Source organism: Equus przewalskii, chromosome 10, assembly GCF_037783145.1.
Source record: "Equus przewalskii isolate Varuska chromosome 10, EquPr2, whole genome shotgun sequence".
NCBI classification, from domain to species: Eukaryota; Metazoa; Chordata; class Mammalia; order Perissodactyla; family Equidae; genus Equus; species Equus przewalskii.
This window is the reverse complement of record NC_091840.1, coordinates 61,006,940-61,033,727: the sequence shown is the minus strand read 5'-3', so window position 1 is coordinate 61,033,727 and position 26,788 is coordinate 61,006,940. Positions and strand designations below refer to the sequence as shown.

Sequence of the window (26,788 nt, the reverse complement as noted above, 5' to 3'; positions counted from 1 at the left end):
TTTTGTGCCACTTTGTTTTGTTTTGTTTTTAATTAAAACAGCAATCAGATAACTGCCCTAAGCCATTAGGGATAGGACCCAGGATGGGCAGACCTTTCTTCAAAAAAATATATTTTCTTTTTTTTTTTTTTAAACAACACCGAAAGCAAATCCACAGCCCCTGTGGAGCCGGTCCCCAAGAATGAGCTGGATGGTTCCTCTAGCACCTCTCTGAGCAGGGACTTGGGCCCGTCCCGAGACCACAGCCAGAGCAGAGGGCGGGTCTCGGCCTGCTGGTCCCCAGGGGGTGGCAGAACAGGGATCGGCTCCACACCATGCGAGGAACACAAGTCAAACCCACAAAGCAGGAGAAAAACTCAAGAGGATAAATTAAAAAAAAGTGAAACGACACCCTGGAGGTGGCAGGCCCGGGGAGGCGACCCAAGTGGCCTTAGGGCCCCGTCTGCCAGTGCTGGGGGGGGCCTCAGGAGGCTCTGGCATCTCCCTGTGGGGGCTCAGAGGGATTCACGTGGCTCATCCACCTGTGCGTCCCCCCCACTGATGCTGGGACCGAGGTGTGGCCACCCTGGGCCAGAGTGTGCAAAGTCCATTCAGTCAAGAGATAAAAAAATATACAACTTGGGTGGCATCCAGGCCTGGGCTGGGGCAGCGGCCTGCACACAGGCACAGCTGCCTTCTCTCTGAGGGGCAGCAGCATCTGGCGGGGGGCATCCAGGCCCCTCCAAGTCCAGGGTCTTGGGGGCTGGAGACTTGGGGTCCTTGGAGCAGCACAGGCAGAGGCACTGGTGGGGCCCACCTGGGGACCCCAGTGGCCGCGTTCTTTGGCACTTGGGACCAATGGCCTGTTGCCAAGCCCAGTGGGAGCAGCCCCTCCGTGCCCCCTGGAGCGCCCCGGCCAGGACGGCAGCAGCTTATGGGTGCGGACCAGCGCTGCTCCCCCAGAGGCGCCGGCCCTACGAGTCCTCCCCCAGGATCTCCTTCACAAACGCAGCAATGTCCGTCTTCTTGGTTTTGTGCAAGGTGAAGAAAGGGTGCTCCTAGTAGGGGACAGGAGAAGAGTGAGGCAGAAGTGCCCCCACACCCTCAAATTAGCCCCAGCCCCTGCATGCTCCTCCTGCCTGGCGAACTCCTACTCATCCCTCTAGGAGCTCTGCCCCCAGGAAGTCCTCCCTGCTAGGGACAGCGCTGATGGCTTCCTCCTCAGCCCTCCTCCAACCATCTTCTGGCCACGCTAAACTCACTTTTCCCCACACATGCCAGGCCTCTGACCACGATGGGCCTTCTGCTTGGAATGCCTTCCCCACCCTCTCCATCAGCGGGTAAATCCTTATTCATCCTTCCAGGCTCCGCTCAAATGGCACCTCCTCTGTGAAGCCTTCCCTGATGTCTTTGGATAAAATGGTGCACCTTCTCGCCACTCCCACCCTCTGCACCACCCACCCCAGCACTGCCTGAGCCCCACTCCACAGGGCCTGGCCTGGATGAACGCCTGCCCTAGCTCCAAGACTGACTAATGCAGGGGCCGGCCAGAGGTGCTGCCCACCTCTGTGCAAGGGGATGCAGCCCCCTCCCGGAGAGCCCCACCCAGCCTCTGTTCCCGCCCACACTCACCATTAGCTCCAGGTAGCTCATGCGCTCTGCGGGGTTCTTCCTCAGGCTAGGAGAGAACAGGGCAGGTGGGCCGGGCCGGCACCGAGGAGGTGAGTCCAGCCCTCACCCCTGACTGGGCAGTGAGGGGACTAAGTGCTCCTGGGGCTCAGGGAAGAAGGGCGGGACTGTTCTGGGGAGCTCCCGAGGGTGGAGTGGGTCTGTGGGTGCACACGACAGAGGCCTGGGCCAAGCTGCTTTGCTCTCGGGTTGTAGGCTCTCTAATCTCTGTCATGATTGGGGGAACTCCCAAAGATCCCAATACCAAATGACACCAAACACTGCAGTCACCAGTCACACCAAAGGGGCAACTGCTCGGGGGAGGGAGGCCCCAGCCGAAGGGGTCGAGGGGACCAATGACCCTGTTTGCCAGGCTCATCTGTTTTCAGTCTTTCTTATCTTCCAGTAAAAAAAACAAAGGCTACAAATTTTCCTCTGAGTACCTCTTTGCCCACAACAGAGATGTCGATATGTTCTGTTCTCATTTTCACTGCTAAATAGATTGTAATGTTATATTTCAAATCTTTCCCATAACCCACAAGTTATTTAGAAGAATTTACTATGAATTTCCATGAAGCTTTTCCCTCTTTGGTCACAGACTTCTTGTTTTATTTAATTATGCACAGAGAACATGACTTTGCCTTTTTTCCTTTTTCCCTATTTGCTTTGTAATCTCAAACACAATTTTCATAAGGCTCCCGTGAGCATTCTTTAATTTGGCACAAAGTTCTAAACATCAATAAAAGCAAATTTGTTTATGCTATTCAAATCCTCTTTTTGTTTTCTTTTTCAGTCCACCTGCTCTGTCCATTTCGAGAAAGACTATATTAAAACCTCCCCAAGGACCACAGTTTGTCAGTTCTCCTTGTGCTCTATTTCTGCCGTGCATATTGTGATGCTATGCTGTTTGGGTTTATTTGCTAAAGGAGAAGGGGACCAGCCCCAGGGCAGACGGGGGATCTGGCCGGGGCAGGAGGGAGTGCTGACTGGGGCTCGGGGAGGGCTGGAGACTCACCACTGTGCAGTGAAGTCCACAAACTCGGGGGAGAAACGGTCAGCTGGGAGCTGGGGGGACGGCTCCTCCACCACCTGCTTCAGCTGCTGGAAGGGGGTCCCCCAGGACTCATAAGGAAAACGTAGAATGGCCATCTCGATCTGCAGTGGGGACAGTGGCACTGGTCAGATGCCAGGGGCTGAGCAGTGAGGCAGGTCAAAGGGCTGACAGGTGACATCAGACCAAAGATGAAAGCCAGCGGAACACAAGCAGTTAGTTCCTCTGACCCAGCTGGCAGAAAGACCTGCCATGGTCAGGTTTTCAAACAATCTGAATTTGGAAGATTTTACATAGAAACCCAGGTTCCAGCTAATCTGGAAAAATCAGAGCTGGCAACCCTGGGCCCCTTCCCGCAAGGCAGCAGCAAGGACCTGGATGGGCAGCAGGCCGCTATTTAGCACAGCCCCGCTGTGCCCGGCATCTCCGGAGTGTCCTGGTGTCTGCTGCCATTTGTCGGAGCAGCTGACGCCGAGGTGAAAGGACACATGAGGTCTGCCTGGGCCCTGCCTGGAACAGCGCAGAGGCTCCTCGCTGCCGGCCATGGGCACCATGGAGGCCTCGACTCAAACAAGCACTTCATGTGGGCAAGTGGCACCTGAACAGATCACTAAGCACCACGCCAGGAAGGGCCTTCCCACACAGCTGAAGGCGCCTCTCCAGCGAGGCGCAAGCCCCAGACAGAGGACACCACGCAGGACGGGGCCTTGTCTGTGTCCCTTCACGGGACAGGCCCAGGCTTCCTCTGAGAATTTTCACTGATGCCAACAAGCAGAAGGGAGTGCCCCAGCGGCCTGCCTGAGTTTATGATCAGGAAAACAAAAAAGTCTCCAAACCCTGACAGAGGAATCCCTTTCCTGGTAATTTTTTCTAAAAAGCTCAAAAAATGAAAAAAACAAAAAAAGCATCTGAGCACGAAGCTGCACAATGTGGTGTCACCTGTGACAGCAGATGTGAGAAGCAGCCTAAGTGTCCGGTACCAGGGGCCAGCCTGCCACAGAGCAGCGGGCGTGGCCGTAGCCTTGAGGCCACGTGAGGGCAGAGCCTTCCAGGCACCACCCGTGTCTCCACTGAGGCCCTTTCCACTTTCCAGCCAGTGGCTGCACTCGGGTACCCCCAGAGCACCTCAGGGTGGGCTCCATGAGGACCGGAGGGAGACCACCAAGGGCGTGCCTGGCACACAGCACCTCACTGGTCGTCCCCAGGATGACTGCAATCTCCAAAGGACAGAACACATGGGCAGCTGGTGGCCTGCTGTATCCAGGGCTGGTGGCACTGGCTGTGGAGTCTTAGGAAGAAAGGCCTGCAGGGCTTTACAACAGCCCAGAGAAAGAGGAATGCCATGATGCTAGGAGGAAAAAGCAAAATAAAAACTCTGTATGTTTTTTGAAAAGAGCCCAAACATCTAGAAGGAAACACCTAACGGTGGCAGCTGACGACGCGGGAAGGGCTGTGTGCCTGTGTGTGCACAGCCGCGTGAGCTGTTGCTCCCTCTGATGTCTCCTCTGTGGGTTCCCGGAGTGTTTCTGTTACTTGTCCAACTTGTGGGGAAAACCTAACCTGCCCCAAGCAGCTGATCCCCCAGGGCGCCTGCCAGGCCCCGCCCACTGCACAGTCTATCTCCCCTGGAACCTGGGTGGGCCTGTGACTTGCTTTGACCAACACAATGAGGCAGAAGAGGGGCGGGGCCACTCCCGAGCGAGCACTCAAGAGCACTCCCCTTGTGGAAGCCAGCCCAGAAGGCAGAAACGTGAGAAATAATACAGTCTTTGGTTTCAGTCCTAGGTTCTGGAGCCATCTGTCACACAGCACATGGCAACTGAAAGGTGCACTGAGCACACACTTGTCCACCTTCCACTGGAGACAGCAGAAGGTCCCCAGGAATGAGGACGGATGAACAGACAGAGGCGGGAGAAGGGGCAGCGTATGTGTGGGGTGGTCGTGAGCATGGTCTCTGGCACCCACCAGCTCTGGAGAGTCTGTAAATACAGCAAGCACTTGCTCTTGTTATTTTTTAACTCAGGAGTTGGAAAACTCTTATCTGCAGGGATAGTATCCACCTTTAGACTTTGGATATTCCTCTCCACTTTAAAGAAAAAAACTTTAATTGAAAATAACGTGTCGGCAGTATTTTTTTTTTTTGAGGAAGATTAGCCCTGAACTAACATCTGCTGCCAATCCTCCTCTTTTTGCTGAGGAAGACTGGCCCTGAGCTAACATCTGTGCCTATCTTCCTCTACTTTATATGTGGGACGCCTGCCACAGCATGGCTTGACGAGCGGTGCATAGGTCCACACCTGGGATACGAACTTGTGAACCTCGGGCCACCAAAGCGGAACGTGCGAACTTAACCGCTGCGCACGGGCTGGCCCCGCTGTCGGCAGTATTAAGGAAAATGGACGGTATCACCCAATTCCACGTCTCCTACAAAATGCTTGTGATTCTGTCCCTTCCCCATCTCTGTGTACAGACACAGCTCACCAAGTTGGTCATATGACGGTGACAGGACCACGATAATAATAATCACAATATCAGTACACCCAGAACTCTCACGTCGACCCTGAACTCCCACTGCCACCCATTCCCTGACCTCCCCTGGACCCACCCCAGCCCGCCTCAGGGCCTCGCCCCACACCCTCGTGCCCCCTTGCCTCCTCAGAGCTCGCAGTGCTGTCCCCACCACCCCAGAGTCCCAGCCCCCCTGCTCCTCTCCACAGCGCTCCACCTCACACACTTCACTGACTGGTTTGGTGACTGACCACTCCCTGCCCCAACACGAGGAAGCCAGAGGGATGGGGCAGGGAGCGTGCTGACACCAGGAAACGTCAGGGACAAACTCACACCTGGACACTCCAGGGAACCCTGGAGGCTGGGATGGGGGCGGGGGGACGACGACACTCAGGCTGGCCCCGTTTCTCTGTGCATCCAGGTCTCAGGCCAAGCCCCCTAGCACTGGCGGGGGCTTCACACCGTCATCGTTGCTGTCCTCCCAGCCCGTTCTCTTTGTGGATGCCAGAACGGCCTTTCTAAATAACTAACTTACCCTCGACCCACACCTGAGCTGAGCCCTGACTCGGGCAGGGCGGGGGTTCTCCCGGGCAGCTCTAGAAAGAACACGAGGTGCATGGGCCCAGGCCTGCCCCTGGACCTCAGATGCAGCCCCCAGCCCAGCTGAGGGCTGGGCATCCGCCCCACCCGACCCAAGCCCCACAGGCCAGGACTGAGAGCCCACCCACCCCACCCATCCTACCACGCCCATGGAAACACACCAGGACCCCACAGGCAACATACTCCTCACAGAGAAACGATTCTTTAAAGATTTTTACCATTTTGCTTTTGAAACGACATGCATACCAGGAGCTCCGGGGAAAGTGCAATGGACAAGTTACCCCCGACATCAAGAACTCTGGTGAAGGGCACACCTCACTGCCAGGGAGGGCATGCTGCCTGCAGACACTCCCTAAGGACAGTGTCGCCTTTGATGGCACAATTCCTTCTCGGGCTTTGAAGCTGATGCTTTTGTCCAAGGCCTGAACTATGTCACGGGCCTCCCAAAAGCTCAGACTGGGCACAACCCTGGCCCGCGCCCACGCCCGCCCCTGCCCGCCGGGCAAGCCACACGGTACCATGGTGATGCCGAGGCTCCAGACGTCCGACTTGACATTGTAGCCCTTCTGGTTTAGCTCCGGGTTGATTCTCTCGGGCTGCAAGAGGGCCAGTGAGGTGTGAGCTCCCAGCCCAGGGGCAGGGGCTAGCCTGGGGGCCGCCCAAGGCTCCCTCAGCTAAGTTAACCTCCCATCCCAAATTGAGGGGTCAGTGCTCATCCTGTCTCAGCTCCCCAAGCAAAAGAGGAGAAAACCAAGGCCAGTGAGGGCCAGGGTCTTGCAGTGAAGGCCCAAGTCTTGCCTCCCAGCTACCCCCGGGGGAGGGGGGTGTCCCACATTCAGGACACTGGGGGAGGGGCAGGACTGCACAGACCCCACGAGCTGCCTCTATGTGGGTGTCTGCGAAACTTATCATCCAAAATGGGCACTTGGGGGGCACAGTTAATACCAGGGGTAGAAAGGAGCTGCCTGGGCAGGCTGGGTGGCAGGTTGCCTCCTCTGTGGCAGGAAATACGGAGCCTAGGGGAGGCGATGGACAGAGGACGTGGCCAGAGAGGGTGACACCTGGCAGTTTTCTCCCAGGTGTGTCCTCTCCTGAACCTCAGCCACGGCCCAGGACTCAGGGTGGCGCAGGGACCACTCACAGCCATGTAGGGCTTGCAGCCGGCATCCATTGTCTTGGCCACAGAATCCACCAAGTAGCCACTGATCCCAAAGTCACACATCTTGACGTGGCCCTCCTTGTTGATGAGGACGTTGGATGGCTTCACGTCTGCCAGGGACAGAAGACACCTTTCTCAGCTCCGGGTTGTGGTGCTCGACTGGAGGCTCGTTCTATGCCCCAGCCGCCCTGGAGAAGATGCTGCTGGGGCCCAGGCAGCAGATGAAGGACTGAAGCTCCGAGAGGCACTGCCCCAGCCCAGGGTCACACAGCTGGTGGCGCAGCCAGGACGCGCCCCACCTCTGTGTCAGTACTCCGGACACGCAGTCAGGAGGCAGAGCCTCGCCCCAGCCACGCAGCCTCACAGCCAGGCCTTGGCCTCTGCTTCCCCGCACCACCTCTGGCTCTGGGGTCCTCCTGGGCCAGAGGGACACTGACGGGGTGAGAACCAAGAAACCAGGCAAACGTCCACGCCAAGGTCGGCAGGTCGGCCAGGTGGCTCAGGGCAGCAGCTCGGACACAGGAGGCCGGCCTGCGTGATGAGCCGCCTCACGACTCGGGTCAACATGGAGCGGCTCAGGTGAACGGCTGGGTTCCTCCAGCAATGGCACACCCACAACACATCACCCCACCTATGGGCTACGGAGACGCGCATGAGGACAGACATATGCAGAAACAGCACTGGAATGTTCCATGCTCAAATCCCAACAGTGATGACCTGCGGGTGGGGCTGGGCCGGGGTGTGGGGGATGTGAGGGCAGGGACTGACCAGGAAGGGCTGAAAGAATATTCTGGGATGGGGTGGAGGGGGAAACGCTGCATCTCGACACAGCGGGAGCTGCCCAGTGTGAACTCCGGTCAGACCCAGTGAGTGCTAACTCCGGTGTGGATGCTTCACGACCCACAGACAACAGGTCAAAGCAAAACCAGCCAGCCTCCCCAGAGCAAGGTCCGTGTGGTCCTTGCTCTGAGTACCAGCAACTCTAAGGGAGGTGGCGGGCTGAGGAAAATGGCTTGGAGAACTGGAGAGCGGCCTGGACTGGGAAGCAGGCTCGGCTCCCAACCCCAACAGGCACATCAGCATCCATCACCCCTCAAGCCTCAGCTGGCTCCTCCTGGAAACAGGGAGAGGCCCACGTGCCTCGCAGGCCTGGGCGAAACCGTGTCTGTGAGGAGCCTGCGGGCCGCTCTCCCTGGCCGGCAGCCGGGTACTGACCTCTGTGGATCACGGACAGCTTGCTGTGCAGGTGCTCCAGCGCCCTCACGATCTGGCATTCGGGAGAGGGACAAGGGAGAGACAGGACTGACGTGACTCCGGCTGCGTCAACGATGACAGCCATAAGCCTACCCCCGAGCCCGTCTGTCCCCTCTCCCACATCCACGCCCAGCCCCTCACTACCCCAGGCTCCTGTGCGCACCCCAACACTGGCCCCGCTGTCCTGGCATTCTGGGTACAGACCACCGGCCTCCTGCTCCGCTCTGAGCGGCCAGGGTCTCGGGCCGAGCCTTTACTAGAGAAATGAGCTACCCGACACCCTGCAGAATGGAGACCTGTGACCCCCTGGGCAGCCGTCCCCACCCCCTGCTGGGCTCTGTGTAGAACCCAGCCCTCTGCAGGCTCCCTGCCTCCTCTCCTCTGCCTCAGCAGGGCCAGTGGCCTACGTGCTTGGAGCCATTCCCCTCAGGAACTACCCCACAGAGTCTGACTCACTACCCAGGTGGAGGATGTGTGAAGCGCCCCCAGGGCAGTAAGGACTGGGAACCCCAGTACGGCTGATTCCGTTTCCCTTTTTCCTTTGACTGCCGGGATGCTCAAGCCCAGGGTTGCTGCCCTCTTCTAGGAACATTCAACCTCAAAAGGCAAATATTTGGACGGACCTCTCTTTCTCCCGACTTAGCTTGCACCTCGGTGAGCTCCTCAGGGCGTTTCAGTAGGAGGAAGTTGGAAATGCTAAGTCCCTTTTCAAAATGGCCTCAGAAGCTCAGGACTTACACACACAGACCTGGAGCTCTGGGAATTGCTAAATCTGAGCGGCTCTGGGAGCCCCAGGCTACGGGGTCTCCGCAGCAAGAAGGCTGCGGTCCCGGGTGGGAGCTGGGCCTCCAGGGGGCAGGTGCAGGCTCAGGGCCACAGCTCTCCACCCAAGACACACCGCCCAGCCAGGCTCTGCGCCTGCCGCAACAGGGCCGGGGCCTCTGGCTGTGTATGTTGAACCCCCAACCCCGCGGGGGCCTGAGGCCACTCACAGACACGGCGATCTCCCCCAGAATGTCCTCTGGAATCGTCATGTTCTTTTCGAGCACCTTCCGGTAGAACTTGTCCAGGGACGTGTCCATGAGCTCCATGCAGATCCACACATCTCCCTGGGGTGAACACTGGAGGTCAGCCCGGGCCCGCCAGGGCTACTCCTGTGACGGGACAGTCTGCCCTGTGCCAGCGCCAGCCCGCCCCCCTCAGCCCGCAGGCACTTACTCAGCTGCCAACTCCTCCACTCTGCCTCCCAAAGTCTCTCCACCTGCCTGCTGCTCCACCCGCCAGGTCTGCCTGTGCTGCCAGGTCCACACGCCAGCCTCCCCCAGCTCTGTCGCCTCTGGTCTCCCCCAGTCCCCTGCAGCTGGTCCCTAACTCCAGTGAAGTTTCTAGGGAGAAGTGACTAAAACAAGCCTGATTGTGTCACTCCAACAGGGGCTTCAGGGACCAGGCGCGCCAGCTGAGCTCCATGACCCAGCCCTGCAGACCCCTCCTTGCCTCAGTCCCCACAGCCCCCAGCACACATGGCTTGTCCCAAATCTGACCTTGGCAGATGGTTCCCTCCTCCACTTGCAGTGCCCTAACCCTCACCACCGCCCCAGCGCCCCAGCATCTCCTGCGCATCCTTCAGGAGACCTTCCGAAAAGGCTGGGCGCAGCATCTCACGATCTTGGGGTACCCGCAGGCCCCTGGGCATCTCTGGCAGCTCTGAGCTGGCATGTGGTGAGGCCTGGGCGTGCGTCTGTCCCCCAGTGGCACAGGGACAGACATCCTGCGCCCAGCACAATGCGGGTGCTTAGCCAATCGGATGACTGGATGATGAAGTGCTGACCCACCACTGGGTCTAGTGCAGCCAGCAAGCGCAGAGACCCGCAGGTGCTCGAGGAGCAAGGCCGGGCATGGGGAGCCCTGAGCTCACCCCCGAACTCTAGGTAGTGACTCACCAGCGCAAGCTCAGCGCACCCAATCCAGACTCCTGGTCCCTGTGGGCACCCCACCCCAGCCCTTCACGCTGTCCTCGGCAGAAGCCCACCCTTCACCCTCCCTGGCCTAGCTCTCAATCCCTCTCTCACCCCACATCCAGTATTTCCAGTAGACCAGAATCGGACCCCCACCCACCTTCACGGCAGCCCCTGGTCAGAGCCCCACCCCACTGGCCTGGACGCCGGCGAAGCACATGGTCACACAGGCAGAGCCGTGCAGCACACTCTAGAGTGTCAGGCCCCGGGCCACGTCATTTCATCATCATGACAACTTTGTGAAATAGGTACAATCACTAGCCTCATCTCACAAACAAGGAAACTATGGCACAGAGCGGGGTCCTGACAGCCAGGAAGCAAGGGAGCCCAGTGGTCCGGCACCTGGCCCGAGCTCTCCAGAACCTGGCTCTGCGGTGTGACAAGCAGGCAGGGCCTCGGTGTCACTCACACCTGTGAGCACTGGCACATGGGAGCACTCAGCAAGGGTCTGGGAGTGATGCCGGGCTGCAGGTTGGACCGACGGGGCAGGTGTGAGCATGGAAGGCAGGTGGAGGGCAGCCTGAGCTGCCAGTCCCCTGCCCAGCACCCACCTCCCACCCTCCCACCAGGACCACACCTCTCTGAAAAGGGCCCCATAGAAGGTGACGGTGTAGAAGCAGTCGACCGTGCGCATATTGACATCCAAGTCCATGAGCAGACGCTTCTGCTCCTGCGAGTTCACGGTGTCCCGGATCCGCTGTAGGGGAGAGGACGGTGCTTCAGGGGCCACACGACAGGGGTGAGCACCTCCCTGTCCCTTCTCTGAGGGCCAGGAGCTCTGAGGGGTACCCACAGGCAGGCTCAGCCCCTAGGCCTCCTCCGGGCAGCCTCCAGGTGCCTTGGCAGGGTTGGGCTGGGGCGGGGGCTCTGCTCACCTTCACAGCCATGATGGTGCCACTCTGGGCATGTCGCACCTTCTCCACCACCCCATAGGCCCCTCGGCCCAGCTCCGAGATGGTCACCAGGTCATCAGCCTCCACCTCAAAGTTCTTAGAGGACAGAAAAGAGAGAGGGTTGGTGGTGGCCAAGCTGGGAGCCAGTCCTCACACCTGGCCCAGTGGAAACAGCTGGGGCAGCAGAAAGAGAAGATGGCCAGTCAGTCAGATCTGTCCCCAAGTCTTATACCAACCACTTTCTGCTGTGTGGCCTGGGGCAAGTCACTTCACCTTTCTGAGCCTCCCATCAAAAATGCCCAAAGGCTGTGGCGAGGCATAAATCAGACGGCCTGTGCACGTTCCCAGTGGCGCAGGAGCCCCAGGGAGAACCCCCTCGCCCACCCCACTGCGGTGCTGAGAATCAGTCATTCATTCCACCAATCTTTATGGAGCACCAGCCACATGCGAGTCCCTGTTTCAGGCACTGGGGACGCAGAGATGACAAAACAAAGGTCTTGCTCTCAGATGGGCAGTGTGGGCCACCTACTCTCTCTTGTGAAAGACAGATAATAAGGAACAAGCAAGTAGATGAACAGGACAGCAAACAGTGACGAACATGGGGGGAAATAAGCCTCGGAAGGGCTGTCAGCCAAGGAGAGGCCCCCAGAGCGGAGTCTCTGCCTGGAGACCCTCGGCATGTCCTGTGGGGGACGCACAGTCCCTGAGCCAGCATCTCCATCACCGGTGCCCAAGCCATCAGGAGGTGCATGTGAAATGCAGGGTCCCAGGCAGCGGCATACCTGAGGGTACAGCCAGGAGTGCATGTTCAACACGCTGTTCCCACGGGTGACGTGGGCACACGTGGCCCATGACCCAAACTCTGAGGTCAAGAAACTTCAGACCAGCTCTGGTTCGCAGGACCCTGGGGCAGCCCCGTTCCCGACAGGAGGGCTGGAGAGTGGGTACCAGGGCCACACGGCCGGCACCCAGGGAGCAGGCTCCTCGCCAAAGCCCAGCTCTGTCCACCCCCCACAGCCGTCCCAGGGGCCCCAAGGGGGTCAGACGAAGACACTGAGGCTCGAAGACACGCAGGCCTCAGCCCAGACGAGCAGCCCACACCAACCCTGTCTCCAATGGTGATGAAGGTCCGGGAGTCCAGGTTCCGGGGCGGTCTGCAGGGAGAGAGCAGGCCCCGTGAGCCTCCAAGAGAGCCGCAGCCTCCCCGGACCAGGACCCCCGCCAGCAGGGGCAGAGGCCCACCCCAAGGCACCCCATCTCCGCCACTGCGGAGCACCCATGCGGTCACACGGACACGGCGGGGCCTCGCCTTCCGCCTCTGCGACGGCGAGAAGGGCACGGGGCCGACCGCAGGGCCTGCGAGCCCCATGGCCACCCAGCAGGCCCAGCTCGCAGGAGGCGCCGCTGCTGGCTCCCTCCACCTGCCCCTCAGGAGGCCTCTCCAGGCTGAGCTGGGGGAGAAACTGAGGCCAACTCACGTGGGGTTGGGCACAGGAGGCTTGGACACGCAGGTTATCCGTAAATCCCTCTTCCTCTTGGATTTTCCTAGAAGAGAGTGAAGGCATGGGTTCAGGTCAATGCTCAGTCAATCCACGTCCTGGGGGACCCTGGGTTGGACAAAGCTGGGGACAGAGATGACCCAGGCCCCCTGCCCTCCAGAGGCCCCAGTGCAGAGACAGGCTGAGGGTCAGTGTGGTCAGCGCTGGGATGGGGTCCCGGAGCCTCTGGGTGCCCAGAGGACATGACCAGCCCATGCTGGACAGGCCCAAGCACTGCCAGTGCTGCCGGGAGCCGGCTGCAGGCCGCCACCCAATACGCACCTCCGGGAAGACAACACCTCAGGTGCACACTCCCAAGGAGACGGCTCGTGGCAGACCTGCCCCCACAGGGTGCCGCCAAGCTGCTGCTGAGCCCCACCCCAGGGGACGGGGCCACGTCTGAGCAGCCTCTTGCCAGGCCCCTGCTCTCCCACCCCAGGCAGAAGGCCTACGTCCCAAGTTTCTGTTAAGAGCTGAAGTGTGCCCCCTGAAGATTCATCTGTTGAAGTCCTGAGCCCTAGCACCTCAAAGTGTGACCCTAATGGAGATGGGGTCGCTACAGAGATGACCAGGTCATAGTGAGGTCATTAGGGCAGGCCTAAGCAACATGACCAGTGTCCTTATAAAAAGGGGAAATCTGGGCACAGAGAAGGACATGCACAGAGGGAAGACGACGTGAAGTCACAGGGAGAAGACGGCGGCGTGCAACTTCCTCCCTCCCGGCCCCGCCCACACCTTGATCTTGGACTTCCGGCCCCCAGAGCTGGAGACAGGAAGCTTCTGTCTTTTCAGCCCCAGGTCTGGTCTGCGGTGCTTTGTCCTGGCGGCCCCAGGAAACTGTTACGGCCTCTGTCCCCTGCTGTGGTGCTCACCGTGGCGGAGGAGCATCTAAGGTACACAGAGCTCCACTCAGGTCCCAGCTCTGCTGCCCACCCCTCCTCTGAGCCTTGATTTCCCCATCTGTCACCCTGGACCGGATGCTCACCTCAGGGGCGGCTGGGAGGCTTGGAGTGGACGCAGGCTGAGGAGCCTCTGGCCAAAGCCTGGTGCCCATTTCTTTCCCATCCTGAAAAGTTCCTGCCTTGGCTGCCCTCTCTGAGGGCACCCCAAGAAGATGCTCCCTTCTCCAGGGCAGTGGGCAGCCTGAGCCCTGAGGTAGCACCTCCCTCACCCTGACCCCTGAGGACAGGCCAGGGGGATCACCTCCCCAAGCCACACTGTGCACACTCTTGGGCTGGCTGAGAGCGTGGCCAGGCGCCTGCATGCAGCTGGCTGAAGGGGGTCAGCGCACAGGTGCTGGACGGTGCACGGTTCGGAGGCACCATGAAGCCTGGTGGCGAGGAGCAGGGCGGGCTGAGTCTGGAGCCCCCACTCCCAGGCACCTGGCAAGGGGCTCCATTTTCCAGAGGAAGAAAGGGACTTGCCCAGTCACCAAGCATGCGGGTGGCCAAGCTGGGACCAGACCATGGCTCCCTGGAACCACCCCGTCAGAAAGGTGCCGCCCACACACCTGCTCCTGCTGGGCGTCCCTCCCACCTCCCGGCCAGCCCACCCCCTGCTCCGCTCGCAGTGGCGTGCACCAAGCACTGGGAGGCCACAGGCCCTGCAGCCACCTCTGAACCGGCTCGGAACCGGTCAGTGGCTGCCTGGCCCTGCTGAGCGGCCTCAGTGCCGCACTGTGAGCCTGGCACGGCCCACACACGCAGGCCGGCACCGCTGTGGAGTGAGGGAAGAGGCTGTCATTGCTGCTGGGAAGATGAGGCCCAGGCCCAGCTATGCTTGGAACTGCACGAACAGCCAGGAAACGGAACGACCGTGGCAGGGATGGGTCCCCGCGCCTGCGCTGGGGTGGGGCAGAGCGCAGGGGTGCTGCAGGCACACACCTGCAGCCTCGCACAGAAGGCACTCCAGGGACCGCCAGATGCCAGGCCCCAAGGTGCATTCATTTGTGCTCTAGCAGCCAGTAGCCCTGACCCAGGCGGCCCCCATGCCCGATACCAAGTCAGTGCCCAATGGCACATTCCACAACCCAGAGCCAGGGGGGTCCACTGTCTCCACACCAGCCTCTTGGTACAACTCTACAGGCAAAAGCATGGGCTCTCTCTCCCCATGTTCAAATCCCACCTTTGCCCCTTACAGGCTGGGTGACTTTGGGCAAGTCTGGACGCCTTTCTGAGCCTCAGTACCCTCCTCTCTACAATGGGGCTGGAAAGAGCACCCGCAGTGGAGCCCTTGTGAAAGCAGGAGCACAGCGCCAGCCGACCTGGAGGCCTCAGGGAACGACTTTCCACAGACAGACGACAGCAGCAGCTGCAGCACAGGCCGCCCAGCGATCCCGCCCAGGGAGAGTCCCAGCTGCCTGACGACGCCCCGCCGCTGCGCCTCCGCCCACTTCACAGGGACGCCTGCGGCCAGGCCTCAGGGCCGGGGCTCCCCAGAAGCTCCTTCACCCACCAAAGCGACACACTCCGACGCAGCGGCAGAGCTCTCAGCCTCTCCCTGCCTGGGGAGACTGAGGCTCCGAGGGGAAGTCGCAGCACAGGGAGCCAGGGGCCAGCTGGGTCCCTCCTGGACCTGCAGACTCAGAGAGCCAGTGGCCAGCAGCACCCGCAGACCAGCCAGGCCTGTGCTCTCCCCGACGGGCCACGCTGGGCGCCTCGGGCGGCACAGAACCCCGCTCCCTGGCTCTCGGGGCCAGCATGTCCCCCAGAAGGAGGGACACTGAGAAAAGCGAGGCCACTTCTGGGCTCTCCCTGGCTGAGGAGCCACCGCCAACCTCTGACGGCCGAGACTGGTGCAGGCCGCTGGCCACAGAGCACCAGTTCTGCCCACGCTGAGGCCCGGCGGACGCTCCTCTCCGCCCCTCAGGTCCCACATCTGTGACGTGGGGCACGGAGAAAGGCCCGCCCGCCGGGCAGGAGTCTCCTCTGCCGGCACGAGGCGCGGGCTGCGGCACACGGTAGGCGGCCCTATCCTGGCCCATGAACGGCCGCCAGGGTCACTGTTGCCTCTCCGCAGCAGTAAGAGGGTCCATCCTAGGTAGCGGGGGTGACGGGCAGCTTTTACTCTTGACTCGATGCTTTTGTAAGCAGAAAGGAAAACACCTTCTGTGAGAGGTCAGCACCTGCTCGGGCTCCCTACGCTCAGCCCAGGTGCACCGTCCTCTGGCTCGGGCCTCATACCCAGCTCCCGCCTGGGAATTTGGGAACGTCGTAAGACGTGCTCCCCCTCACCAAGCCTTAGTTTCCCCATCTGCCAAGGGACTTTCCGTGCCAGGCGGGTGAGGACCACGTGAGGAGGAGCGCGGCTCACAGTAGAGGTGGGCTCCCAGCCACCCCTCTGCCAGGCCTGGGGAGGGCCAGAGGCTGCGGTGAGCACGGGGGCTGGGCGGGCTAGGGAGTGCGGTCCAGCCTTCTTGCCCACCTGCCCATCAGGGTCACCAGACCTGCGTCTGGAGTGACACGGACTCCACGGGGCAACCAGGCCAGCTGTCAGAGGCCGTGCTTGAGGTCACCATGGAGATGGCCCAGAAACAGGCCGCAGGCCACCAGCTGCTGCCACCGTCCACTGAAGACGTCAGCGCGGGGCCCAGATGGCCAGGCAGCCTAGGGCTGACGAGGTGCAGGCCCATGGAGGCACCCATCCCCACAACAAATGGAGGATCGCGGGCCACCACCGGCAAACCACAGCAAGCCCGCCAGCCTCAGCCTGCAGGGCCCCAGACGGGCACCACACCAGCATCGGCGTGTCCTCAGTGGGCCCCTTCTCCCAGCAGCACCACAGGCAGGGAACATGAGTCCAGCCACTGCCCCGAGGGACACAGACAGTGCAGCCCACCCCCCGCCACCTCACCAGCCCTCGCCATTCCTGGAGTAAACCACCTGCTTTCCCGCCTCACGGCTTCACACACTCTGTTCTCTCTGCCCAGAATGCTCTTCCCTGTGCCTCATCCCGGCTGATGACCCTCACCTTTCGCCTCTTCAGAGAGGCTTTCCTGATTATCCAGCTAAGCCCCCGTCACTGGCTCTCCCTGTGCCCAGCTGGCTTCTCTCTGTCACTTCTCACAAGTCGCCATTCTGTAGTTACTGCTCAGAGGGAGCTAGCAAAATGCTCATGAGCACTGACTCTGGAGCCAGGCAGACTGAGTGCAAACTGCAACTCTACCACTTCCTGGCTGTGTGCCCTCAGGGAAATGACTTAACCTCTCTGGGCATCATGGCTTCAACTGTGAAATGGGGATAACAGACCAACCTCCCAGGTCATCAGGCATGTCCAGCGAGGTTATCCGTGGCATGCCTTAGCAGTATCTGACCAAGGAAGATTAGACTGAGCCATCTGGAAACGTGCAGTACCCAAGATAGCGCCAGGCCCCCAGCCCCAGAAACCACTGCAAATAGTCCCAGCAGCCCCAGAGGGCAGTGTGATTGTGGGTCCATTGTGCCAAGGTGGTCAGAGAGGAGAGGGGCTTGCCTGCGCTCACAGAGGAGTCTGTGGGGGGCGTGACACAGGTCTGTCTGGCCTCATGACCAACAGGGCCTGAGAGAGGCCCTCCCCTGCCGCCACCCCCAGGCCCAGGGAGGTTCTACCCAGACTGGACTACGCCCTCCTTCTTGGGGCCCGTCCCCAGGGATGGGGAGGCAGGGGCGAGCAGCCCTCAGCAGGGACCCTGCCGGCCTTGCTCAGTGTGGGGCAGACCACTCCACACCCCACACACTCAGCCACACCCCACAGCTTCCCAATGTATTATTCCCACCCCCTACTTTTGGGTATTTCAGGAGCTTCTCGCGATTTCCAATCCCACCAGAGAAGTCCTGGGCCCTGAGTGTCCGTGCCCCTGAGATGAGGGACTATGTGCCACTGCAGAGACACAGGAGACCAGATGTCCCAAGGCCACCCAGGCCCCTCCCAGACCTGCCCCACTCAGCTGATCACCTCTTTCCTGTGGGGGGTCCCCTGGAGAGATATCGAGGCCAACCCACCCCCACTACACAGGTGGTAAACTGAGGCCCCGAGAAGGGGACAGGCAGCAGATTTGCCTGACAGCTGCTGTCTGTGGCCTTGACAAGCCCAGGCCTGTGCCCCGCAGCTGACACTCAGCATCCGTGCTTGCTGAGGTCGTCACACCAGCGCAGCGTTGCTGCTCCACGGCGGGGGCACTCAGAGCGCCCAGCTCACGGACGGGCACTGAGGCGCAGAGGCATGAAGCAGGAACAGCCAAGACAGGCCTCAGAGCCATGTCTGCCGGAGGCTGCATCCTCCTCCCCACGGTCTCTCTGAGGAGCTTTCAGGGGCCACCACAACCAAGCACAGGCAGGGAGCAGGGACAGACATGGCTCTGCAAGCAGGGGCCAGCTGGGCCCCCAGTGTGGCAGGGCCCTCTCCCCAGGTCCCAGACGAGGGGAGGGCTCTCTCTTTTACTGAACACCTCTGCGTGCCAAGCCTGGCCCCTGCTGCGGTCCCGTCTGGACCCCAGTCCACAGGCAAGCAACAGACGGGGCCGTGCAGGCCACTCCACCCCACTGCCTGGCCTCTCTCCTCCCAGCCACGGGGTGGCCACCTGGCCCCTCTGCCTCTCAGGGCCTTTCTCATCTGCAGAGCACACGGGAAGGACTCAACATCATCCCTTCCCCAGCGAGCAGACAGGGCTCCGCCCTCCCGAAATGACGCTCTGGTCACAGACTTGTGGCAATGTCTGAAAACATTCTGTCACAACTTGGGGGGTGCTACTGGCCTCTAGTGGGTAGAGTCCAGAGACGCTGCCCCACAACCCAGAATGACCCAGCTAAAACCGGCCACAGTGCAGGGCTGGACTCAGGCTACGGGGAAAGACAAGACCACAAAGGAGCAAGGGAGCACCCATGGGAGCCAGTGCAGGCGACTTGCAACGCGTCCCCGCATGCTCAGCACTCTGCAGGAGGAGGCTGGGGAGGGGCATTGCTGAGGCGGCCGGGAGCCGCGAGAGCCAGGCCGGTGCAGGCACAGGACGTGGGCCGAGGGAGCGAGGCAGGGAGGCCGAGCGGCGGGGCACAGGGAGCAGCTCACGGGGCCAGCGCCCTGGAGGGTGACTCGGCCCTGTCCACGTGCCCAGCTGACCAGAAGTCCACTCATGGAGCTCAGCCCTGAGACCCAGCTCCCAGAAGGAAAAGAAGAGCGGGAGGCAACATGGGCGAGCCGGGCCTGTGCTAGGCGCCCCCCTGCTCCTTCGAGCGGCTTGGCACCCCAGAGGCAGGGACGAGCAGGACCCGCTGCACAGAGGAGGACGCGGAGGCCACGGCGGGGAAAGCCAAGGCCGCACGGCGGGGTCGGAGGGAGGAACGCTGGCTCCGAGAGGAAGGGAGGCTCCAAGCGGAAGCAAGAAACCACCTTTCCGTACCTCTGAGACCCTCCTGACAGGCAGTTCCAGCCACCAAATGTGAGGAATTTATCAGAACAGAGCAGGAAGGAAGAAACCTCCTCGAAGCCGCATCCAGGCTGCTGTGGCCCTGGGCCTCGCGTCCTCCTCCGTCTAAAGGGGGCGGCTGGGCTCCCGGCAGCAGGCCCGCTTGGCACTGGACGGTGTCCAGGAGGCTGTCCAGCACAGGCAAGGCCAGAGGCCCACGGACTCACCCAGGGTCACACACCAGGGCAGCAGCAGAGCCAGGACTTGAGCTCCCGGGCCTGTGCTTCTCCCTGGGGCCACCAGATCCTGCCTCCCCACACCTCAGCCATGGCCACGACGGCCTGCCCCCAGCCACGCTGGCAGAGGCCAACAGAGACTGAGTGAGTGGGGAAGGAGGAGCTATGGCATCAAGAGACCTGAGCTGCTGTGTGACTGTAGGCAAGCCACACCTCCTCTCTGAGCCTCAGTTTCCTCTCTTGACATTCAGAGTGCGAAGGCCTTGACCTCCAAGAGAGTTGACAAGCTAAGCTCCCAGGACAGACCTATGTGACCTCAGGCAAGGAACACCACTCTAGGCCACGTACCCTGCCGTGAGTGGTGACAACACACCACAGTGCTGGGGACCCGTGGGGCGAGAAGAGAGCGGGCACAAAACGGGTCGGATTGGCGGCAGCCCTGGCCCTGGCCCAAAGGCCTCCAGTCATCAAGGTGGGTCCCCAGACCACAGTGTGGGCCCCGAGACTGTAAAGCCCAAGCCCTAGGCTTCGAGAGGCTGCAAGTGGAGGCGTGTTCCCTGAGCGACGTCGTCGGCCTGCCCAGAGCCTCGGGGGCGAGGCTCCCACAGGCTCCCCTCGGGCCACCGGGAGCATGGACAGCCCGGCTCCAGCTCGTGAAGACAGGAAAAGCACCTTTCCTTAACAAACGCTGTTCGTGCCTTTATCACCATTAGTATCAAACAACATCTTATAAACATGGGGTCGACAGGGAGAAATAGCTAAAAAGACATTCTTGGAGGTAGAAACGCCAACACGTAGCTCAGGTGCAAATTCAGCATGGCCTGGGCACCTAGAATGCCCGTGGACTCAACAGTCTCCTGGCGGGCCTGAGGGGTGGAGTCTCATTCTCTCTGTGGGGCTGGGAACAGGGAGGCACGGGGGTGGGGGCACAAAGGGAGTCCAGGAAGAGCCAGGCAAGACCCAGCCCCTCCCACCTGGCCGTCCCTACAGGCTGGCCCAGGAGGCTCTCACTGCCCCTTCCTGCGTCTGCCCCAGGCAACCCGGGATGGGGCAAACGGTGCCAGTAGCAAGAGGGCACAGGGTAGCCCAGAAGGCCAAGGCGCAGACTCACAGAAGGACAAAGAAGGTAAGGGACATTCTCCAGCCCCCACCCAGGCCTCCTGCCCACACCGCAGCAGCCACTGACAAAATGCTTACTTACTGGGTGCAGAGCAATGCTCCTCAGCTCCCTATTTACTCCCAATGGTGCCCAAACACCTCTGCTGACATCCAAGGCCCTTCATGTGTCACTTCACACCCACTGGCTCAGGCAATCCTTAAGACAAACCTTCCAAGTTGGTAGCACAGTGTTAGCACAGTGATGCGTATGAGAAAAATCAGGGCTGTCAGTACAGCTGCACAGGCCGGGCACTGCACAATTTGCGCCCAGGAATTTAAGATGCACTTAAAGCAACAAGAACAGCAGCTGCACACACTCATATACACTAACTCTGAGCCAGCCCCCACACTCACACTTCCACTTGTCAACACACTGAATCCTCCTAACAACCCTGCCACTTAGTTTCTAGTATCAACCCCACGATGCCAATGAAGAAATGGAGGCCACGCAGCTCGTGAGTGAAGCTGAGACAGGCCTGAGCCTGGCAGCAGCTCAAGCCTCTCCCCACCATCACACAGCAGTGCTGGCCCCACGGACGACAGTGGATTCTGCAGGACACTGAGCTTAAATACACCACATGTGCGTTAGAGCTCAATTAAAAAATAATAAACAAACGATTAATACAAAAGTCAGGACAGCTGTTAGGGAGATGCCATTCCGAGGGGACTGAGGGCACGGCAATCCTCAATTTTTTTATCTGGGTATTGGGTACACAGAAGTCATTTTATTTTTATTTTTTAAAATACAGAGGTACATTCTACATATGCTTTTGATGTCTATGATATATTCACAATTAAAAACTTAAAAAGGAACAGAAGGCCACACCTGCCGGCTGGGGCCTGGCCAGGAGGTGTCAGCACTGCAGGGCGCAGCCCGGCCCAGGCATGGCAGGAGGGTCAGTGCAGAGCCACTGGGGAAAGGGCGCCAGCTGGGAGGGGCAGCTGCACATGGCCTCCCCAGAGAAGCCAGGTGGGCCCTGGAATGCCAGCTCAGCCATGACACCCCAGAGAGGACCCTCAGGGCAGGGGAGGGTGACAGGGACCTGTGATGGGGGGAGCCCTGGGCGGAGCCTGGTGGCCCTCTCGGGGTCGCACGCAGGCCCAGACTTGCTGTCTGGGAGTTGCAGAGGGGCCCACCACGCTGCCACCCCACTGCCCAGCCCATCTGCTCTGCATGCCCTTTCCACGAAGCTTTCCAGGGTCCCATGGTCACTGCTGGGAGAGGCACCCACAGAAGCAGCTGGGCAGGCCTGACCACGTGGCAACGCCAAGAGGCCCAGCTGAGGTGGAGGCATGGACCATTGCTGGGGCTGCGAACACCAACGTCAGTGGGAGCTGAGCTCAGGGCAGCCCTGCTCACAGCCCCATCCAGCTGGCATGGGGCTCTTGGTGCAGTGTCCTCCATGCTGCTCCCAGCATTCTTCCTCTGAGGCCCAACAGTGACACACTGCACCTCTCCTGAGACACTGAGAACGCTCCCCACGGCCGCCTGCTCCCAGCCAGGCCCTGCATCCCCGCTGCTCCCCCAGCTTGGCCCTACTGTCCACCGACACACCTGACCTTCAATCTGGACTCTCAGAACCACTGCTCCCAAGGCCCCCTTCTGCTCCCCAGGCAGAGCTCCTCGACAGTCGGGGCACTCCTGGCTCCCCCGGCCCCACAGCCAGCACTGCGCCCGGCACCAGGAAGTTCCACCCACTGAGGGCTGGCCGAGGAAGGCGCATCCTCCTGAGTCCCTGGCCACACGTTGGGGGAGGAACACCTGCAGAAAGAGGCAGGCACTCAGGCCTCTCTGTGCCCCACGGGCCTCCCCAAAAAGGCCCAAATGGCAAGGGAGCCCCCAGCTCCCGCCTGGGGACCAGTGGGGAAAGAGCCTGGTCCATTCTGGCTGGCATTACAGGACCTGCAGCCAGAGCGTCCTCATGTCAGAGAGCTTGTAAGTCCATCACCGGCCTCCCCATCCACCAGTGCACAACTGCCATGACCAAAGCAAGAAAATAATCCCTGACGCCAAATGTTTGACAAACTCCATCTCCAGTCTTCACCACCACAAAGCAAGGAAGAGGTGTTTACTCCCACTTTACAGAAGAGGAGACCAAGGATCAGAGAGGGCACATGAGGAAGTCAGGAAGCAGTGGAGCGAGTCAGAATTCCAACGCAGGCCCAACCAGCCCGCAAGCCCAGGCTCTGCTCCCACTTCCTGTCTTGTCAAGGTCCTTTGTGGACAGAGGACAGTCTTGCTGTGCCCAGGGCCTGACACTTAGCAAGAGCAGAATGAGGCAGTCTCCATCCATCCTCGTAGCTGCCAGCGGGACAGTCAGGCAGGGCCCCACTCCCACTCGCAGGGGAGCAGACCGGGCCTCTCCCCTGGAGTGGGCCGTGCTCAGGGCTCTGCCGTTGTTTACGGAGGGCGACGCCTGGACAGACCAGGCCTGTCCGACAGCACACACAGAAGGGGCTGGGCTGGGCTGGGCCCGTGGTCATCACTCTCCAGGCCTGTCCTCCGGGAGCTCACGCTGACCCCGCACCAGTCCTGCTCTCAGCCTCCCAGAGCGCCCGCAGTGCATGCGAGCCTGAGGAGCGCCGGGCCGGGGGTGAACGGCCGCCGCCACCTGCTCCTGCTCCAGTGCGACAGGAAGCAGGGCCCTTGCCTAACAGAGGAAGTTCCTGGGCGGGGCGGGCACAGGCCCAGGAGGCCCGCCGGGGGTCCCAGCCCAGTCCCAGGTCCAGGAAGTGGGTCGCCTCCCATGTCCAGCTCAGGGCCAGAGGCCAACCTGCAAGGCCAAGGCTCACAGCCCAGGCCTACCCAGCAGCTGTGGCTTTGCCCCTCGAGGTAGCAGCCAGTCGGCCAGCATGCCCAGGAGGTGAGTCAGCACCCAGTGCCCGCTGACTCACCCGCCGGAAGCCCCCGCTGCCCGGCCCTCTCCCAACACGGGCCGCTGAGCACTCTGCTCCCTTCAGGCCCTGCGCCACAGGCTGGCTGATAGTTTCCTGTGCGTCACGCCAGGGGTGGGGGAAGTCCCCAAGGTGCCACCCTCCAGGCTTTCCGACAGCCGGCTTGGGACAGGACCTGGGGGCGGGGGCAGCAGCCACAGGAGGCAAGGTCAGGATGCAGACAGTGCTTGCCCCCTGCAGCCTCAGTGTCCCTGTTGGGCAGCCGGGAGCCACATGAAGACCAACCAGGAAGAGCCTGCGGGGGCAGTGACAGCACGTGGACGGCGCCCCTGAGGACAGACGGGGCTCAAGGCAGCAGACCCAAACACGCGCCTACCAAATGTGCCCCTGCCCACTGGCCCAGCGCCAGCTACCCTTGGCCTCTGACCCCAGCCAAAGATGGCAGGTGGGCAAGGAGGCCAGGGAAAACCAGCAGGGTTCTAGGGCCTGGGGCCTTGCACACTCCCAGAAAACTGCACCGGCCTGAGGCCTGGAGGACGGACGGGCAGGCACCCGGCGCAGGCAGGAGGTGCAAAGGCACAGCTTCCTCAAGGCCAAGCACCGACCACGCCCTGCTTGTCCAAATTCCTCTGAGAAGGTGGAGAAGAGCATGAGGCTGGGGCCCGGGCCCGGATGGGGAGGGCACAGGGGCCCTCAGCACTGCAGACTCCGTCCCACCACTCCCTCTGTCTGACCTCAGTCTTGACATCTGTCAAATGGGTCAGACTAAAGCAGCATGAAATGTGCCAAGTGTGAAGGGCTGTGCACGCAAGAGGCATCACCTCTGGCTCAGTCCGTCCTCCGGCCCAGGACGGCCTCCTAGACGGAGGTGCGATGGGGGGTGGAGATGTCCCGCCAGTTCAGCTCAAGTGGCCAGCCCAGGAGTGGGACGCAGAGGAGCACTGGGGGGACCTGTGGAGACACACAGCCCTGGATGGAACCCTAGCTCCATCTGTCACAGCCATGTGACCTCAGGCAAGGCACTGAATGCCTCTGAGCCTCAGTTTCCTCCTCTGTAAACAGGGCTGTGAGGAATAAATGGGAGAGCACGTTGCACACGGAAAAACCTTGATAAGTGGGAGCTCTTGGGATTTTTGGTGAGGGGGGCATTGTGGTTCCCCACACCTCTTTCCACAGACCCCAAAGAGGCTGACAGGGTTCCTAGGTCTTATGGAGGCCCCTAACCCTCCATCCAGCCCTCCCAACATTATCTGTTACCTCAAGCCACAAACTGGAAATTCATCCTGGCCTTCTCTCTGCAGAGGCTCAGAGAGGGCAATCCCAGGACTCAAGTCACACAGCATATGGGGATTGAGCAGTATCTCCCCAAAGTGCTTTTTCCCTTCACATCCATAATCCCTCCTCTCCCTTCACAACCCTGCAACTTGAACTCTTATTTTGATGAGACATTCCCTGTCTGGAAGAGCTGAAAGAGGCTTCAAAAACAAACACTGCTTCCAACCTCTTCCTTCTACCCATGAAAACACTGTGGCCCAGAGAGGCTGACGGCCCTGCCCTAAGTCCCACAGCACCGACCAAGCCAGGCCTAGACCCTGAGCTGGAGAAGAGGAGAAGTGTCTGATTTCGCGGTTCTGCACGGGGGGAAGCCTCTGACTTCCCGGTTCCCAGGCTCCACGAGGTCTGCACAGTACAAGTCCCTCCCCAGACACCTCCCTCCCCACTCCCGAGTGCCTCCCGCGTTACTCACAGCCGTTGGGCAATGGTCAGGGATCCAGCCTCCCGGACCTCCCACTTACGTAAGACGTAATTATCCCGCCCACCCGCCGGCCGGCTGGGCTCTGGCCCACAGCCCGCAGCAGGGGCAGCGAAGAACCCACAGCCTCCCCAGGACCCCACATGCCCTCCCACTACCTGGGCCCCTCCAGGGAAAGAGAGGTAGAGACAAGCCCTGATTAGAGGCCCACTAAGTGCCAGCTGTTACCCTTCTCCCCCTCACTCTGCAGCTGCACCCCAAACAGAGGCAAGGCCTTGACCTTGCATGGCTGAGGCCCTTCCAGTAAGAAAAACGGTAACAGGAACAAGACGCACAGCAGCCGTCCCTGCCTCAGCACCCACCACGCGCCCTGCCCAGGCTGAGCTCTTCAGCTCGCTGCCCTCGCTCGCTTCAAACTTAGCACTCACTACCTTAGGTCATACTCCGGGGGTCCACTCCCACTTCACAGACACGGAAACCGAGGCCCTCAGGCACCTCTGTCGCTGGTGGGAGGCAGGAGCAGGTCTAGAGAGCCAGGAGGCAGCCCCCTCATTACAGCTACGTCCAATTAGGAAGTCTCTCCCATGACCCAGCCTGCTGAGACTCCGACAAGCCAAAAACGTCCTTTCCGCCTCCTGCAAAAACCCCCTTCGGCCCTCAAGCCCCGTCCCCCCCAGCACGACAAATCCTGCTGCCACAGCCACCACCTCACAGAAACGTCAGGGAGCTAGCTGGCTGCTTGGAGGAGACAAGAGCAAGCCAAATTGCACGCCCAGCACCCTGGCCTAGCAGCTCGCCCAGGACCCACCCATAGCAGAGACAGGCCAGGTAGCCGTCAACCCTGGAGACATCGGGGCGCAGGAGAGGGTGAGGTCCCCAAGTGCACAGAGAAGCCTGCAAGTGGAGACAAAGAGCTGACAGAGAGAGGCCGTGCATTAGGGCACGGTGGGAAGCCAAAAGAGGTTGCTGGGGGCTGCAAGACGGGGTGCAGGCCGGCCAGGATTGGGGCGATGTGGGGCTTACAAGGATGGAGAGAGCTGGGGAAGAACAGGGATTTCTGAGCTGGAGTGTGGCCAGGGCACCACATGGGGGGGCCCGGGGAGGATCCAGTGAGATCCCCAGCAAGGGAGCATCGCTGGAGCCCAGATGGGGAGTCAGCGAAGTTCAGCCCGGACACAGCCCTGCGACCCAGAAGTGAAGGGGGCCGGGGGCAGGATCGGCGTGAAGCCCACCTGGATCCAGCTGAGGGGCCCAGATTGGGAGAGCTCCTGTCCAGGGTGCAACTACTGCCTAAAGGAGCAGGTCGGAGGGAGGCTGCCGACCCGGAGCGGGGCGATCAGACCTAGCCCTTCCCCTGGCTCCGGGCCGGGATGCAGTCCCGAGTCGGAAGCCGCCGCCGGGTCCGGGACGGCTGGGGTGGGACCGCGGGGGCCGGGGGCCGCGGCGCGGGCCGGAAGGCGCGCCTACCTTTGGCCGAGGGCAGGCCGGCGGGCTGGCTCGAGGCGGGCGGCTCCATGGCGCAGGCGGGTCCGGGGCGGCGGGCACTAGTCGACAGGGCGGCGGGCTCGGCCCGGGCGGAGCGAGCTCATGGCCGCGGGCGGCGAAGGCGGCGGGGACGCGCTCCACGGGCGGCGCCGGGCGACTGGGCAGCGCCGCGGGCCGCCGGACGGCGCCGACGCAGGCCCCGCCCCTGCCGCCGATT

The 26,788-nt window shown here is 61.1% G+C and overlaps 1 protein-coding gene across 1 annotated transcript; it reads right to left on the bottom strand.

Moving 5' to 3' along the window:
- Positions 1-26,788, bottom strand: MAP2K3 (mitogen-activated protein kinase kinase 3). Its single transcript, XM_070563742.1, has 12 exons — positions 26,554-26,788; positions 12,606-12,672; positions 12,233-12,281; positions 11,110-11,223; positions 10,812-10,931; positions 9,212-9,328; positions 8,181-8,232; positions 6,948-7,075; positions 6,325-6,402; positions 2,663-2,802; positions 1,612-1,657; positions 1-1,037 (listed from the first exon to the last, which is right to left on the bottom strand). Exons 1-12 carry the CDS (start codon positions 26,600-26,602, stop codon positions 954-956), a joined length of 1,044 nt encoding a protein of 347 aa, XP_070419843.1. The 5' UTR covers positions 26,603-26,788; the 3' UTR covers positions 1-953.

What these genes read in the sequence shown, in the direction of transcription:
- MAP2K3 (XM_070563742.1), bottom strand. Translation starts at nt 26,602, where the DNA reads ATGGAGCCGCCCGCCTCGAGCCAGCCCGCCGGCCTGCCCTCGGCCAAA. An exon ending in CGGCCTGCCCTCGGCCAAAG is followed by an intron (nt 12,673 to 26,553) that starts GTAGGCGCGCCT and finishes ACTCTCTTCTAG; the next exon opens with GAAAATCCAAGAGGAAGAGG. An exon ending in TGAGCTACCTGGAGCTAATG is followed by an intron (nt 1,038 to 1,611) that starts GTGAGTGTGGGC and finishes GTCCCCTACTAG; the next exon opens with GAGCACCCTTTCTTCACCTT.